General features: G+C 48.2%; 7 protein-coding genes across 7 annotated transcripts; 2 read left to right on the top strand and 5 right to left on the bottom strand.

The window, feature by feature from the left end:
* Positions 1–100: 100 nt before the first annotated feature.
* On the bottom strand, positions 101–1,916 carry AUEXF2481DRAFT_32332 (uncharacterized protein; the record flags this gene model as incomplete). The annotated part of the gene is made up of 4 exons (XM_013485182.1): positions 101–283; positions 340–979; positions 1,034–1,687; positions 1,747–1,916. The coding sequence occupies 4 exons, from the start codon at positions 1,914–1,916 to the stop codon at positions 101–103; spliced, it is 1,647 nt and encodes a 548-aa protein (XP_013340636.1).
* Positions 1,917–2,736: 820 nt separating this feature from the next.
* AUEXF2481DRAFT_432100 (uncharacterized protein) lies at positions 2,737–3,251 on the bottom strand. Its single transcript, XM_013485266.1, has one exon. The coding sequence runs from the start codon at positions 3,179–3,181 to the stop codon at positions 2,915–2,917; it is 267 nt and encodes an 88-aa protein (XP_013340720.1). The 5' UTR covers positions 3,182–3,251; the 3' UTR covers positions 2,737–2,914.
* Positions 3,252–4,081: 830 nt separating this feature from the next.
* AUEXF2481DRAFT_82451 (uncharacterized protein) lies at positions 4,082–6,179 on the top strand. The gene is made up of 5 exons (XM_013485254.1): positions 4,082–4,223; positions 4,285–4,862; positions 4,910–4,960; positions 5,013–5,312; positions 5,367–6,179. The coding sequence occupies exons 1-5, from the start codon at positions 4,093–4,095 to the stop codon at positions 6,020–6,022; spliced, it is 1,716 nt and encodes a 571-aa protein (XP_013340708.1). The 5' UTR covers positions 4,082–4,092; the 3' UTR covers positions 6,023–6,179.
* Positions 6,180–7,136: 957 nt separating this feature from the next.
* On the bottom strand, positions 7,137–8,006 carry AUEXF2481DRAFT_43223 (uncharacterized protein). The gene has a single exon (XM_013485205.1). The coding sequence runs from the start codon at positions 7,614–7,616 to the stop codon at positions 7,425–7,427; it is 192 nt and encodes a 63-aa protein (XP_013340659.1). The 5' UTR covers positions 7,617–8,006; the 3' UTR covers positions 7,137–7,424.
* A 529-nt stretch (positions 8,007–8,535) lies between these two features.
* AUEXF2481DRAFT_432121 (uncharacterized protein) lies at positions 8,536–10,028 on the bottom strand. The gene is made up of 4 exons (XM_013485267.1): positions 9,757–10,028; positions 9,405–9,679; positions 9,122–9,342; positions 8,536–9,071 (listed from the first exon to the last, which is right to left on the bottom strand). The coding sequence occupies exons 1-4, from the start codon at positions 9,894–9,896 to the stop codon at positions 8,664–8,666; spliced, it is 1,044 nt and encodes a 347-aa protein (XP_013340721.1). The 5' UTR covers positions 9,897–10,028; the 3' UTR covers positions 8,536–8,663.
* A 658-nt stretch (positions 10,029–10,686) lies between these two features.
* Positions 10,687–11,218, top strand: AUEXF2481DRAFT_91462 (uncharacterized protein). The gene is made up of 2 exons (XM_013485260.1): positions 10,687–10,962; positions 11,019–11,218. Exons 1-2 carry the CDS (start codon positions 10,769–10,771, stop codon positions 11,125–11,127), a joined length of 303 nt encoding a protein of 100 aa, XP_013340714.1. The 5' UTR covers positions 10,687–10,768; the 3' UTR covers positions 11,128–11,218.
* Positions 11,219–12,650: 1,432 nt separating this feature from the next.
* AUEXF2481DRAFT_47987 (uncharacterized protein) lies at positions 12,651–14,816 on the bottom strand (the record flags this gene model as incomplete). The annotated part of the gene is made up of 5 exons (XM_013485230.1): positions 12,651–13,251; positions 13,333–13,502; positions 13,672–14,250; positions 14,274–14,418; positions 14,488–14,816. 5 exons carry the CDS (start codon positions 14,814–14,816, stop codon positions 12,651–12,653), a joined length of 1,824 nt encoding a protein of 607 aa, XP_013340684.1.
* Positions 14,817–14,970: the final 154 nt, after the last annotated feature.

Raw genomic sequence — 14,970 nt, forward strand, 5'->3', positions numbered from 1 at the left:
CAGATGGGGTTGAAATCCACAACTTTTCGTAATCCAAAGCCTTTTATTCGTACTCCCGGGCATCTGGGGTCACAGCATCGAGGCCTGAGACGACCTCGGATTAGAATCTTGCGTGAAAATTTGTCCATACATCCGAGGTCTCGTCGTGGCGATAGCTCTCATCTAGACGTGCTAGGACATCTGCAAACTTCTGGAGGTACCTTCTAGCTTGGTGAAGCGTTTTGTCATCCCTCTCAAGTGTGCTGTCCAACAGACTAGCAGCGACTACCCTCGCTTTACTAATCTATGAGCTACGATCAATACTGCAATCATTGACGGTACGGCATGCATTGATCTTACCAAAATGTATCCATTCGGTTTGAGATTTGCTTCAGGGATGTCGTTAAGCACATTCGTGAGTTGTTTACAAATGTCCTCTTGTAGTGTCCAAAGCAGATTGTGGGAGAGGCTCTCGTCGTAATTTGTAGCAACAGTCGCGCCATTAATTGTCATCAAGCTTTCAAGTAAGAGGCTCCGTACCCAAACATGAGTGACATGGATATTAGCCGTCATGAATCCGAATTGAGCATCTAGAGTTGTGTCCTGAACAGCCCGAAAACTTAGTTGTAACGGTAAGTCGTCCAGAACGTGAGTAGCCTTGACAAACCTCGCCATGACTGATGGCAACAGAGGTGCCTTGTGGATGTATCTCCCACACTTGCACGTTCCGAGGTTGACACGACATCTTGTATCTCTGGTGTTGAACGATAAAGCGGATAATGAACTGTCGGGGAAGATCGGTACCAAGCAGTCGGTGATGTGAATAAGGGCATTGAATCCAGAAACGACTGACAATTTCCCCTCAGGCTGAGGGTGAACTTGATTACATGTAATGTACTCATCGTCGACCTCTAGAGGCATGAGATGCTCAGCGTCGGCTATTTCAAACTCAGATCGATCTGCTGTCAAGTCCGAATCCACCTCTCGAGTGTTCATATGTCTGTCCGAGATTAGTTACGTATCCATAAATAACCATGCAGTGCCAATGACTAACGACCATCCTATGAAGCTCAACCAGAAAGCTTTTTTCCTGATCTGGCGCTCGATGTGATTGAGATCGTGATAGCTTGCAATCCTTTGCAGTCCGAGTTCCTTAACGATCGTATTGCATTCGGCAAACTGAATCTTAGCTCTGCTACGATGGCCTAGATGCGCGTGAGTGACGGAGAATAAATAGGAGATGGCCCATTTCTCATGCGAAAAGTCATCGTGGTAGGCCGGCGAGCGTGCTGTAATGATAGAATGGTGTATTTCGGCAATAGCTGTCCTTCGATTCGTGAAACCCGTGCTTGCGTCTTTGTCAACGTATTCTGCAAACTTGTGAGGAAGAATGCCAAATGTACATGCTGAAATGGCTAGACAGAACATCTGAAAGGTGAGATCGTGATGATGCCGTCTCTCTTGTAGGTGCGACACAAATGTTGGGACGTGAACGACTGGAATCAGTGCATAGAGCACACTGAGATAGTCTTGCATAACGGCATCAAAGACTGGGCAAAAGACAAAGCGATGCACCAAGCGTGACTGTGGATCAGGATCCAAGCCGCCGACAGATGACCGATTCGTAAGCCTGGTTTCAATTCGTGTGTTTGATTGTGGAGTCGACATATCAGCCCTGGGTTCACGCGCTGCGCCGACGATGTGACGCCTGAGCATGGATATCAGTCAGAAAAATGATGTGAGCACCGCTAGCTCAATGGTGCTTACCTCTTCGGCGCTGGCCCGCGTCTTTTGCTCACCATGAGATAGCTGCATTCGAGTTGGCCAAGCGAGCATGCCTCACAACCTGTGCCATGTCTAGAGGCGATGCATTTGATCTTTCGGAGTCTGCAATAATCGCACGCTTTGGTGGCCCGGACTTCGGCTTTATCACTCATGGCGGCGTACCGGTGTCAAGGTCAGGGTTACACTTCGAGAGATCTAGAAACTCGCCGCTTTTTCCTGGTATCTTGAGGAGGCCGAGACGCTGTGGATCAAGCAAGAAAGCAAGCAGGTGCAGGTAGACACAACAGGCGCTAGAGGAACAACCTCGGCTAATGCGAAGTCCCTAGTCACCCACGTGCCTATCCCCCGATAACAAGAGCTGAGCCTGCCTATTACGTACATCGATACGACTATGAATAACTCAGCAACAGTTTCCCCGGGAGTTTCGCCGCGTTGCCTCAAATCCCTACTTTGACCCACTACTAGTTTTGAGCACGTGTGCGATCTCGGGAATCAAAAGAGATGTCGCCTATATAGTCCTCTCGAAGTTCGGTCTCGGTAGCTCCTCGTTGCTCTTACAACTATTGAAGCCCTGCTCTGCATATCAAGCTCCAACAGCATAAATTTTCGTTCATAGTGACATGTCCGGCTTTTTTGATAAAATCCGTTCCAGAAATCACTTTGATGCGCAGCGGGAAACGAGCTACGTGCGGAAGTTCGTCAAAACGCAACAGAGTCCGCGGCGAAAGTCCGGGCGTTTGTACTCGATTCTGGAAGGAGTTTTCCAGCGCACGAGCCGCACTTAGTCTTCGTACTCGTAAACTCGTACGCATTCGGGACCGCGTGGCGGCAAAATTGGTTGTGCTTTCAACGATGGCTTCAGTGGAAACGCTGTAATCAAATGAACCGAAGCGACATCTGTTTATAGGTACACATATACATATATATAACACTTGGACTTACCAACTCTGTTTCTCGACATTCACAGTTCAACATACACAGTTTTTCCTTTTCTGGGAAATCACGAAGCTCTCCATCCTTCGGCAACTCGGGACTTTTGTAGTTAATGGGCTGAATGGTTAGTTCTAAGCTTGCGGCAGCAGGAGGCGTGCCTAATGCGGGATTCTACGAGCAACGACTCGCTCTAGAGTGGTTTGATAGCGATTTCCTCCTAAAGAGACTCGAGTCCACCCTCAGGCGCTGGGTTTGACATATAAGAGCCGTGTTCAGGTGGCAAGAAGGACAAACTATTGCTCGAAGACCAGAAGGTCAGAGAACTGTATTTAAATGTTGTATAGGTAAGCTCGTATCCAAAAGCAAACTGAGGAGTCGTATTTTGTGCCTGAAAGAGTTTGTAGTCGATAAATAAACCTTCTTCGTAATCTGCTTGTCGATAGAACGGATCATCTGGAGTTAATAAAGCTGGGTCAAGCAACATCTCTAGCACAATATTGTGCTTAAGAATCCGACCTTTGACGTCAATAACGCAATAATCAACATAATACTGCAACTACTGAGATGATTTAATATGACGTGTCTAGTAGACAACTATAGTAGACCCAAAAACTATCAACAGGTAGACATAAACTTTGTGCTTAATTTAATAGTGCAAACAACGGTGGATCACGGGAGATCTAGCGGGGATTCTCCCGGGGAATCTCACGGGAGATCTTATCGGGGATCTCACGGAGGATCTCATAGGAGATCTAATGGGGAATCTCACGGAGGATCTCATAGGAGATCTAATGGGGAATCTCCCGGAAGATCCGATAGAGGAGCTCATAGGGCTAATCCGGGTCGGTTAGCTCGATGCCGCCTAGACCTAAGAATTATTGGAATCTAGATCATATTCTATGCTAGCTGAGGGTAAGGTTGGATTTGCAAGTTACAATTAGAAGCCGTCATGGTCGAGAATTCTGGATCCCGGTCCAGGCGCTTCCTAGGCTATTCCCATCCTCTGAGATTACTGTTCCCTTTTCTATGGCTCTCCGTTGCAACGTTCAGATAGCGTTCGTTGCCATGTTCAGCTAGCGCTAGTCACCGCCTTAGTTGATTATCGCGTGCTCGTACTTAACGTTCGCTTAGCCGATTGCCGCGCAGTCGTACCCGCACGCGAACAGCCGAGTGTTATGTTTCTGTACTTACCTTCGTACCCGTGGAGTCCATCGTAGGGTATTCGTATTCGTATCAAGCTTTACCTTAGAGTCAAACAACCTCTCGATTGGATAATGCGTCATAATAGCTAAGGCATGTACTTGCATTCATCGTTCACATATATAAGGGAAAACCCCCACTACAACAATCTAGCCGTTCCTCGATTCAGACAAATCGACTTCATCGCACTTGATCATGTATATCTCCTACGCCCATCTTGCTGGTCTGCTATTAGTTGCGCCATGCGCCCTAGCTTCTATCACTGAGGCTTCGGTTGTTGATCTTGGATATGCCAAGTATCAAGGTGTAAAGGATGCTTTGCTCGGGTACGTTCTTTATCCATGGAGATCCATATTACCTGATCGTTAGAAACTAACCGCTTGATAGGACCACCAATTTCTACGGTCTCTACTACGCCGCTGCCCCCGTTGGTCAGCGCAGATGGAGAGCACCTATACCCATTGAACACAGCAACAACTACACAGATAGCGTAATCGATGCAACAGCACCGGGTCCGCGATGCTACCAGTCAGGCCCCGAATGGGCTGTTCGCACTCCGATATTTGCAAGCGCTGTCACGGCCGCAGCCAACAACATCAGCAATGAAGATTGTCTACTTTTGGACGTCATTGTCCCTTCGGCGCCAGTCTCGACATCTCTTCCAGTACTGATCTCAATTCATGGTGGAGGTTACACCCTTGGTTCAGCGGCCACCTTTCCAGGGAATGAACTCGTTAATCATTCCGAGGGAGCTATGATATCTGTTCAGATACAATACCGCCTGGGTCCCCAAGGGTTCCTTGCCAGCAGTGCAGTCAGAGAGGACGGCACCGGCAATGCCGGCTTGCTTGATCAGCGTGAAGCCATTGAATGGGTCAGCCGCAACATTCATGCTTTCGGCGGTGATGCTTCAAAAATTACTATCTGGGGGGGATCTGCCGGAGGAGGTTCTGTCATAGAGCAAAGTGAGTATTGCCAGGACAGATTCATTGGCTGTACTGACCTATGGCAGTGACCATGTATGGTGGTGTTGATAATCCACCTTTCCGCGCCGCTATCGCCGGTAAGATCGCTTTGCGAATTTCATTGCCGAACTTATTCTGACCCGATCGTAGAGTATCCTGGCATGACTCCTTTCCGAAACAACACCATCCTCGACAACCAGTACAACGAGTTGCTTTTCGCCACGAACTGCACCTCTCTTGAATGCTTGAGAGGTGTATCTTCCGAGGAGCTTGATAGTGCTGTCATGTACTCCATGGCCGCGGGTTACAACAAGGGCGTATACGGATATGGAGACTTCTACTACACTCCTGCCGTTGACGGTCACGTCCTTCGTGATTTGCCCTCGAACGAAATGAAGCGTGGTCACTTCGCAAAAGTGCCGCTGATGACAGACCGTAACGGGCATGAAGGTATGCAATTGGTGTCAATTCGTGCAGGCTACAGAGCACTAATACTTGCCTTAGGATTTTTCTTTGCGAACTTCTCCATCACCACCGACGCCCAAGTTCAATCTTCACTCACGAGTCTGTTTCCTGCCGCGAAAGATTCATTCTTCACTCGCCTCAACCAACTCTACCCGGTGTCGAATTATGGCGCTTCTTATATGACCGACAACACCTTCTTCAGCCTTCCCTCATTCGCGCAGTATGCTGCAATGATCCCATCTCTGTCCAATAGTTCTGCGTTCTACAAAGCGGCCGACATCTGGAGCGATACTATCATCATTTGCCCTTTGACCAACTACATTAGCGCTGTGAGCGACTACATGCCCACGTGGAAGATGAACTTCTTCGCCGGCACTGAGCTCCATGGAGCCACCGCGCCATTCATTGCCTCGGCAAATAATGCATCTGGAAACGCCACACTGTCCCTAATCATGAAAGACTACTTCGCAAGCTTTGTCATTAACTTGGACCCTAACGGCATGTCTTTGGGCAACTTTAGCAAGCCATATTGGCCTGCGTTCAATCTCAAGACGGCTGGTACTCAGATTGGAGGTCAGGTTCCTGAGAACATGGTTATGAGAGTCAATCAGACAAACATGGCCCCCGAGGTTGACACTGACGTTAGCGCTCGTTGCGATTTCGTCTCTAGCCAGGGATTTCAGATTAGAAATTAGGGGCAAAAGCATATACACTCTCTTCTATATAAGCTATTACTACTCTACGACTACTAAGGAAAGGTAGGGAAGAAAAGGAAAGAAAAGGGTATATCGGACACATTAAAAAATAGAGCTATTACTAAATTTTAACTGAAGCTTAGTACGTAATATATCGTCTAAAGAAAGAAAAATCCTCTCTTCTTATTCTCTATGATAAAACCTTCTAATATTATATACTAGTATCTAATTACTAGATTATAGTCTACTCCGTAATAAGTAATGATCTATAGACGTATATTATACAAGACTATGTAGTTAGATAGCTTAATAATAGTAAACTTAAACTTAGTAAAAATATATCAAGAATTTATACCAAGAAATACTAAGCTTAGAACGCGACCCTATCCTCGGCCGGCTAAGCGTAACCCTAACGGCTAGGAGTGCTCGCTGTGTATGGCAGAAGGCGGTGAAATTTTCGTTGAGCGGATTAAAAATACTCCGCGAAAGCGACCGGTGGTCGCGGCGTTGAACTCATTGAAGCTCGTGGCAAATCGGGTGCAAATCGTGGGGCGCGCTATTTCGGGATCATTGACGCATACTTTAGAATCAGGCTTCTTCTTGTCCCTTCAGTGCTTTGCGAAAGCAGGTCTTCCGACGACAATGTGTCTTCTGCTTACTTTAGCGACCGTAGGACGACCATCTTCTGCATCTTGAGCTCTCGGACAATGGGCCGTCGGCAGACTTAGCTTGAACATGAGACGAGGCAACAGGCCAGCAATTACCTGACCATCAAGGTCCAGGAGGGCTCAGAGCAACGTTCTTCGGAGTATTCAAAGCAGGACGTCCTTATTAATTCTGTAAGGAGATAGGTTGGCTGATGCACCTTCTGCTTGAATGCCTCAGTCGAGTATGTTATAATTCTGGAGCAAAGTCCAGGTCAGTCGGCATTTGGTAGACTGCCCGGAACCTTTTCTCTAAGAACATTATACTCGAAGTCCGAGTCCCTAGAGAGGTCTAGCGAGCAATTAGTGGACCTCATCGTCTATAAGGCGTAAAGAAGGGGTAGAGTGCTCTCTCTAGTTATCTTCGACGTCTAAGGAACGTTTTATATGTAACTGTACAGACTGATAGCGATATACGCGTTCTTAGTATCTCGTATATATAGGTCTCATCGCTCTCTCCTCGACCGCTTCGGCTTTATTCGCCTAGTCTATCACTTTCATCTCTAGAAGATGTTAAGCGAACATTATTAAATAGTCCTTCTTCGCTACTATACCTGCAGGCTGACCTCGTTCTAATCACGCTGATCTTGACGTACATCGGACACTCGTATTCTTCGGTGACACGCCGGATCCTCTCTAAAGCTTCTCCATTTGTATATGGTCTTTTCGCCCATCCATTGTAGGGCAGAAGTTAACCATCATCCAGGGCCATCTTCTATCAAGCACGGACGTAAGAGCAAGTGGGACGCGTGCAGCTTCGCTCGCTTAGGGTTTGTGAAGTGGACTAGAGTAGATTGAGCTGGGCCGAAGGTAGCTCCGTGTGTTTGCGCCCACTCGTGGGCCTCCTCCGGGACGTGGCAGGAATCCTCTGTTGTCTGCCTGACTGCCATGACGTGTGTATCGTCGACGAATCCTCCAGCCGTGGTCTTCCCTTGGTGTAATCGGCGGAGGAGCGTCGTAGCGAGAAACGAGAAGAGAATCGTAGAGAGGAGAGATCCCTAAGGGATTCCCGTCTCAGTATGAGTTACGGCGGTTTTCTGGCGATCAGAAAGAAGTCGAGTTATTCGTTCCGACACAAAACACCGACTGAATTCTGTGATCCAGTGGGGGAGCCTTGCTATGCGCATATTGTAGGTGAGACGGTCTCGGGTGACGTTTTCATATTCACCTGCGATGTTTAGACTTAGGAGGGATGCTATCGAGTTCGGGATTTCCGCCCAGGCCGTGCGGATTTGTTCTTTGAGTGGCTCAAGGACTGTTTCTGTTGACCGACCTCGCCGTGCTCCCATCTAGGTATCTGAGGGAACATTGGATCGAATAGGGTCCTCTGTGTTGACTCATTCTTATGGGTCTCCCTACGGGTTCTTCGTCATCGGGATGACCGGTGTTGGCGTGAAGCCATTAAGGTTTCCTTCTGTGTCGCTTCTGACTAGCTGCCAGTTAGTTTCATTCTGAGCAGTGGCCGTTGGATGCCAACGCGGTGCCTGTTGCCTAGCGAGCTGGGCCCGCTATTCCACGGCCATGCGAACCTTGCACCCGGCACTCCATGCCGGCTATCACTGATTGCAGTTCGCGCACTTCGTTTTATCCCCTTCCGTACAGTCGCGTCTGTTATGGTCTCCTGCGCATGTTCCGCGTTTTGTGGCTTTACCGCCATAGGGCCCTATATGCCCGTAGGCCTGGCAGTTGAAGCAGTGCTTCAGTTGGGTGGTTGTGTCATGATACTGGGCCAGGAGAAACTCGCTCACAGTGAGAACGCCCTTCTCAATCACCTTTTTGGCCAACGTGGCTTTGCGGAGAGAAATCACTAGGACGTTCAAAAGATAAATCATCTCTTTATAGTATGAATTTATACATAGTTCAAATAACATCATGACATTCAGTAATAGTAAACCCTGCTTCTTGTTACCTTTTTAGTGGCGTTCTTAGGCGTGTATTTAGAGATACTGGCCTAGAAAGTCTTTTGTGCTGCCCTTTGCACCAACAACCCTGAGATCTCTGACTGCGTCCCAGTAGGAATCCTCCATGACTTCCGACATCGTTGCTCTTTGGGCCGGATCGAGGTTTGTCATCCTTAAAATCAACCCTTTTGCCTCGTGATCAAGGTTCGGGAATTTGTTCTGTGGCCAGTCCTTGAAAGGCTCGTAAAGTCCTTCTTCCTCGATAGCTTCCCACAAACCTTCCATGAGTGCCCCTCCTGGTTCGTCATTGATATGCGATACAAGTGCCTTCGGAAGCGGTCCAAAGGCTGTAAGTAACTTGTACAGTATCACTGGCTCAGGGTCCGTCTCTAGATCGTCGAAGTTGGGGTGAAGCCATTCGACTCCCGTGATCACAAAGAAGCACTAGCAATTTTGCGTTAGCAAAGTCGCACCAGGGAAGGTGGTTGACTTACAAGAAGTCCGAATGAAAACACTTCCGATGGCTTGCCAATCCCCTTGCCTATCTGCCCTTCGGGACTACGCCACATGACATTGCCGATCATGGCGTCGAGAGTTTTCTCGTCGCCCAACTTTAAAGCGCAATCCATGTCACCTAATGCCACCTTTTGTAGCTTCCAGACAGACGCCCTTCCATCTAGATCACATTCGACCATGACATTATTTGGTTTTACATCTAGACAGAGTAATTAGCAGAGACTGACAAGAAACAGCAGCTGAAGATTTATGGCTTCGTACCCAAGTGTATCCAGTCCTTCGAATGCATATCATAAAGAGCTAGGCCAACGTCTTGAAGAATTGATTTTCTTGATTGAACGGACATTTCTGGGCAGTTCTTGACTAACGTGAGCAGATCGATTCGGAAGTACTCGTAGACGAGGATCTGCTCCTTGTCGTTATGATCGATGTGCAGTCGCAAGTGAGGATTTCCACTGAATATCTCTTTGACTTCTTTCAGAAGGCAAAAGATTGAATGGGATACGCGTTTCAAGACATATTGTTTGTTGCCAGAACTGAACCGATCCATCATTATTTGACATTCCTTCCACCAGGGGTTCGTATAAGGATTGTAAACAGGGCGAAGACTTACGATGCACGATATAAATCAAGTTCTGGTCGATTGGGATGAGCCTGTAGTAGCTTATCACGTATATATAGGCGGCCAGATTGACCCGCGAGAGTCGAAGACATCGTTACAGATCTCAAGGCGTGGGTACAGCGAAAGAGCATTGTTGGTGTCGTGGATTTATAAGGGCGGAAAGCTAGTAAAGTGAGAATGGAACGTGGAGTCGAATGTCTTGATCAGATGGAAGAAATGAGTAATCAGGAGTAAGAATGCGAATTGTAGTTTCGCGTCGCGCGGGGAGGACCTCTAGCGTGTGATCCATCACATGAGCTAAGCGCCGCACTGATGTGATTGGTTATTCTTAGTCCATGCTGGTGTGTTTCGGTCGAGTGCCGAAAGCATCCATCCCGCGCGAAGCTTGGACCGCCATGGACTTGAGTCACTCGCATCACTTCGAAGCGTCTGAATTGCTATTAGTATGTTGGCAAGGCACAGAACGTGATGTTTTCGTTCTATACATAGAGCAAGTACCGGTGAGTGATGATGCCATGACTAAAGAAAATAGCGCTTGATGGATTACTGCGGACAATCGCCTTCGCCGACTCAACACTAATGACAGAACCTTCGTTGGATCCTCCAATCAAGCTAGACAGTTCGACAATTGGCCACGGCGGCTATGTATGAGTTCGATTCCAACTACATTCAGCTTTGCACATGATTGTGACAGAATTTGACGCAATGGACTGTAGACAAGAAAGTCCAGCCTATCGTGTGGCTTGAAAAATTGATAAGCGATCGGTCGGTGTTGTCTCATTGGTGTTTCTACAACTGTAAGACTTGGACAATGGCGCGATCCTTGAATTACTAGCCGCTGTATCTATTTGAGAGATATTACCTCGAAGTTCATTTGTCCCAACTGTTCCCAAGCCAGGAATTCCATATGAGCTGACTGCTGCTCAATTCAAGACTGATAATCGTAAACCTCAAGAAACACAAAGATTCATCGTTTTATAGTACTGCTCTACCTCAACACAACATGCCAGCCAACAAGATCATCGACGTCAAATCTATCAAAACCATCATGAAGGGTGGGAGAAGATTTTCTGTCGAGTACGCCACCAAGACTGACGCCTGGAATCGAATCCACTTGGCAGAGGCTGTGAAGACCGGTTTCGTTAAAGCAGTGGAAAATGCTGAAGTGTCTGCAAATGCTACCAAAGCAGTCCTAGCGTATGTGGCTCCAACGATGTCAAATGGTAGCCTGTCTGTACTTACGCTAGCCCCAGTGAAAAAGAGCATCCGAGCATGAGCGATAGCAAAGATCACTTCACTACCGCCTTCCAAGATGCCAACGGCAATCACATTGCGACTAGACATCTATATCCAGTAACTTGAGAACATGTCGTATAGGCTTAGTTGAAGGACAAGTGGTGGTTAGCTTTCCTTTCAAGCAGTCGTCCTATTTGGTATGGAACAAGAAGATCCCATGGAAGTGCTCGTAAAGATCATTGACCACGGAGATGGTCAGGTTTATCTCTACTTGAGCTTCACGAGATCGGACATTCGGGTCTGATATTATAGCATCTTGGATCGTTTTCGCGTTCGTAGTGATCGCTTTGTTAAGATTCGCTAGTTGCCGTTGAATGAAGCGGGGAGTTTTTGCCCTTCCATCGATTGCTGCTGATTTGATGGACGTAGACGGCGAGATTGACGATGTGACAGATTCAAATGGGGCGATGGGGCTTCTTGCAAATCTGGAGTACAAATGTGACCGCGGTTTGGAAACAAGCTGATGTGCCACAACGGCGAAGTATTGACGGCGATGCGCAAGGCGTACAACAACCTGTGGCTTGACAGGTCCAGTTGCTTCACTCTTGTTGGACCACGCATGCATCGGACAGAATATCCCACACATCTTCACTTGTACTAAGCTCAATATCACGACTTAAACAAGCATGTCTGTAACGACTACGAGTCGTGGAATCCTGCCCTAAGCGATCACTCTGTCTCTCGATGGTCAGAATCATCTCAACATCGAGGTTTCCCGTCGAGAAGACCCATCAACCGCAATCTGGACACGGTGACTAGACCTAGAGGCCCTAAAATCGCAGAACAAATCTTCATTGCGACAGTACACAGTGGCGTGCGTCTAAATGCAGTCAGTTCACTTACCAAGGGGCCTCGGAACAGCATTTTCACCTCGCACAGTACCTAGAAACTCTTTAGAGGGCTAGCGGTGGTAAGGTCAATAAGACGATCTTCAGGTACGAGATTGATGGTGAATGGTGACCAGCACATACGAGCTTAGACATAGCGACTTGGATATGGCACCATTAAGTGTAACCAACGAGGGATTTTACTCACCGCAATTGAAGCTTGATTCTCTCGACATCTCTAGGCTGCTACTCCGGATCTATGTACATGTATTTCCCTCGATGGCTTGATTCCAGGAATACCTCCATAATCCTCGTCCAATTCCTTTCCTCCAATTCAAATTGGCTCGGCCTCGTGTAAGACATAACGCATCCTTGCCTAATTCTTGCTGCTATTGTTTCACTAAGCATGATTTGTTCCCCTTTGCATTGCGATATCGCCTCTTTGTAGAAGCCTTTCCTCACCGCTATTCAAGACTAGAACAGCCTCGCCTTCCAGCACAACACCGTAGTCCAAGCTCACCGTCCTATGCATAGGGCTTGTAGCACCAGGACGCAGATGATAGTGATCCACGAGGAGACCGCAGCGTGCAAACTTAAAGCTACTCTGACGTTCGTCAGTTAGTGTATTACGACGAGTGGATATCACGACGTTTGGTCATCAGCCATGGTCGCAAAGAGTCAAAATGATTTGGCTAGGCATGAAAGTTGTGATACGAGAGACATGCTGTACAAAATTGCATTGGCATCAACACCCACGCCATTTTATTCAATACGACGCGCAGCAGAAGCGTCAGAAACTCCATAGCCGTCAACAACTTTACCAGAAACGAACTCGTAGACCGCAGTCTGAGCAAGCTTGGAAACAATGGGCTGCAGTGTGGGCAAGTCCTGCTGAGTCAAAGAGTCCAACTCAAAGTTCGGTTTCTTGCTCCTCCATAGGCCTGTGACCTTACTCGGCACCACCTTCGACTCCTCAGCGTGACGAGCAACGACAGCGTAGGCGGGATCTGCTTTGCCACGCTCGCCAACCGCAGAACTGTACTTGTAGGTCAGGACACCGTAGTCTGCTTCGCCATCAATGGTACCTGCCTCGGCCGCGGGATCAGCTTCTTCCAGTCCATCGATATTGAATATGCCGAACATGGAGCCTTGCCAGCTGGTTCTCACGCGATAGGAGTCCACATGGCGACGAATGTCCACATCGCAGAAGACTTTGGGCATACCGAACTCATCACGACCACTGACGATGGGGTCGGTAAGAGGCTCGAAGATTAGAGGCATGTATGTGGCATCTATAGTCTCCCCATTCTGCTTGGTATATCGCACTCCGTGGATGTACATTCCGAAGTGACGGTAGCCAGATCTACTGAGCCACTCCATCTTGCCTAGTGTTGTTTAGGAGAAGCTTGCATATGCGATTGTGCCTGGATTCTTCGATTGGAACGATTCGGTAGGGAACAGATTTTGCAGAAATGTTCGCGATGTCTTGAACTTTATAGATGCAGTGGTGAATTTAGAGTGACGAGCGGGCTGTGGCACGTTCGTGTAGAGAGCTTGACAAGGCCCTGGTGACGGGCAGAAAGCTACAGGCATGCGCCAGTAGATATTGGGATTCTTGGCCCAACATCACTTGTTTAAGATCCCGGTGGCACTATCAAACTCATCGTGGCCGAAGTTGTAATAGACATACTCCATCACTAGACGTATCAGTATGTTGCACCTCGTAGACCCGCTGATCTGACTTACTATCGATCTTGCCGTCCTCCCCAAGGCACTTTCCGACTTGACGAGTGTACTCTTGGATGCGATGGGCACGCTGGTAACGACAAGTCTCATATAACTTAAGGCGCTCGGCGACTTCGTCTGATCGAGTACCTAGGGGTAGAACAACTGGGAGTGCTGCAGCATCCTCGATGGCTTGACCTCCACCCTGTCCTCGATGAGGAAGGAAGGGATGAGCAGTATCTCCAAGAAGAGTCAATTCGTTGTTCACCCAAGTGGACAGGGTTTCCATGTCCAGTAGCTGCCAGACCTTGAGTGAAGCAGGATATGATTTACTCAGCAAAGCTCGAGCTGACGCGCCAAAATTCGCGTAGACGTCAAGCAGCGCCTTCATGCTTCCACCCGTGTTCCAGTCGTCGGTAGGCGCAGACGTCTTCTCCGAAGGATGTATGCAGACAAAGTTCAGCAGTGTTCTTGCAAGGGTAACGACTTTGCTGTCAGGTTCAAGAAACATGACAAGCTCGCCGTCCTTCTCGGCGAATTTCCGTGTGATTGGGTCGTCCAAAGCGTCCTTCTTCTTGGCAAGGAATCGAAAAGCACTTTTGCCGGACGAAAAAGGTCGGACATTACCTCCCTTGACCTTGGTGCGAGCTACAGAAAGACATCATCGGCGCCGATGATGACATCTCCTTCGACCCTTTCGTCGTTATCCAGAATGGCGGTAGCACTATCGGGATCCAAGTCTTTCACTGTGCATGAGTATCGAAGATCGACTGGTCTTCCAGGTCCATCATGGCTCTTCACAAGTCTTTACAGCTCAGCATAGAGGTGAACGCGGTGAGCGAGCAGCCATTGATGCTGTCATTGCTTGTTTGACTCGGTGAGGTCGAGAGATTGAATTCTAGAACCGTCGGTGGCGTACTTAGTGTGGCGCAGCATGAGAATGGCTCCTGTAGTCTCAGCGAAGAGGCCCAATCTTCGGAGGAGACCGTTGGAATTCGACGCGAGATGGATTGCAGCGCCTGTCTCTTTACTCCCATCCCACTGCTCAAGAACAACAACATCATGCCCATTTTGACGCAGTCCTGAGGCCGCAGTGAGACCTCCGATACCACCGCCGACGATGACGATCTTCAGAGGCTCACAAGAGGCTCCGAAGACTGGTTCGATCCTTGGATCATTGGAGTAGTCGAGAGCTGCAGACATGTCAGGAAGTATGGGGAGTGTAATTTGTCGTTATTGAACGGAGTGTTGTTCTTGCAGGCTGGCGGAATATATCTAAGCGACCAAGACACTGCAGACAAGAAGTGAGGCAAACCCTGTATATAGCTTCTAAATTGTTGTGGTGTAACACAACACC

This window comes from Aureobasidium subglaciale (genome assembly GCF_000721755.1).
Source record: "Aureobasidium subglaciale EXF-2481 unplaced genomic scaffold scaffold_23, whole genome shotgun sequence".
Taxonomy (NCBI): Eukaryota; Fungi; Ascomycota; class Dothideomycetes; order Dothideales; family Saccotheciaceae; genus Aureobasidium; species Aureobasidium subglaciale.

Coding starts and splice junctions, on each gene's coding strand:
- AUEXF2481DRAFT_432100 (XM_013485266.1), bottom strand. CDS start 3,181: ATGTTGCTTGACCCAGCTTTATTAACTCCAGATGATCCGTTCTATCGA.
- AUEXF2481DRAFT_82451 (XM_013485254.1), top strand. CDS start 4,093: ATGTATATCTCCTACGCCCATCTTGCTGGTCTGCTATTAGTTGCGCCA. Junction 4,863..4,909: donor AGGTTCTGTCATAGAGCAAA/GTGAGTATTGCC, acceptor GACCTATGGCAG/TGACCATGTATGGTGGTGTT. Junction 5,313..5,366: donor AGACCGTAACGGGCATGAAG/GTATGCAATTGG, acceptor TACTTGCCTTAG/GATTTTTCTTTGCGAACTTC.
- AUEXF2481DRAFT_43223 (XM_013485205.1), bottom strand. CDS start 7,616: ATGGCAGTCAGGCAGACAACAGAGGATTCCTGCCACGTCCCGGAGGAG.
- AUEXF2481DRAFT_432121 (XM_013485267.1), bottom strand. CDS start 9,896: ATGCTCTTTCGCTGTACCCACGCCTTGAGATCTGTAACGATGTCTTCG. Junction 9,680..9,756: donor CTTGATTTATATCGTGCATC/GTAAGTCTTCGC, acceptor GGATCGGTTCAG/TTCTGGCAACAAACAATATG. Junction 9,072..9,121: donor TGTTTTCATTCGGACTTCTT/GTAAGTCAACCA, acceptor CAAAATTGCTAG/TGCTTCTTTGTGATCACGGG.
- AUEXF2481DRAFT_91462 (XM_013485260.1), top strand. CDS start 10,769: ATGCCAGCCAACAAGATCATCGACGTCAAATCTATCAAAACCATCATG. Junction 10,963..11,018: donor GCTACCAAAGCAGTCCTAGC/GTATGTGGCTCC, acceptor CGCTAGCCCCAG/TGAAAAAGAGCATCCGAGCA.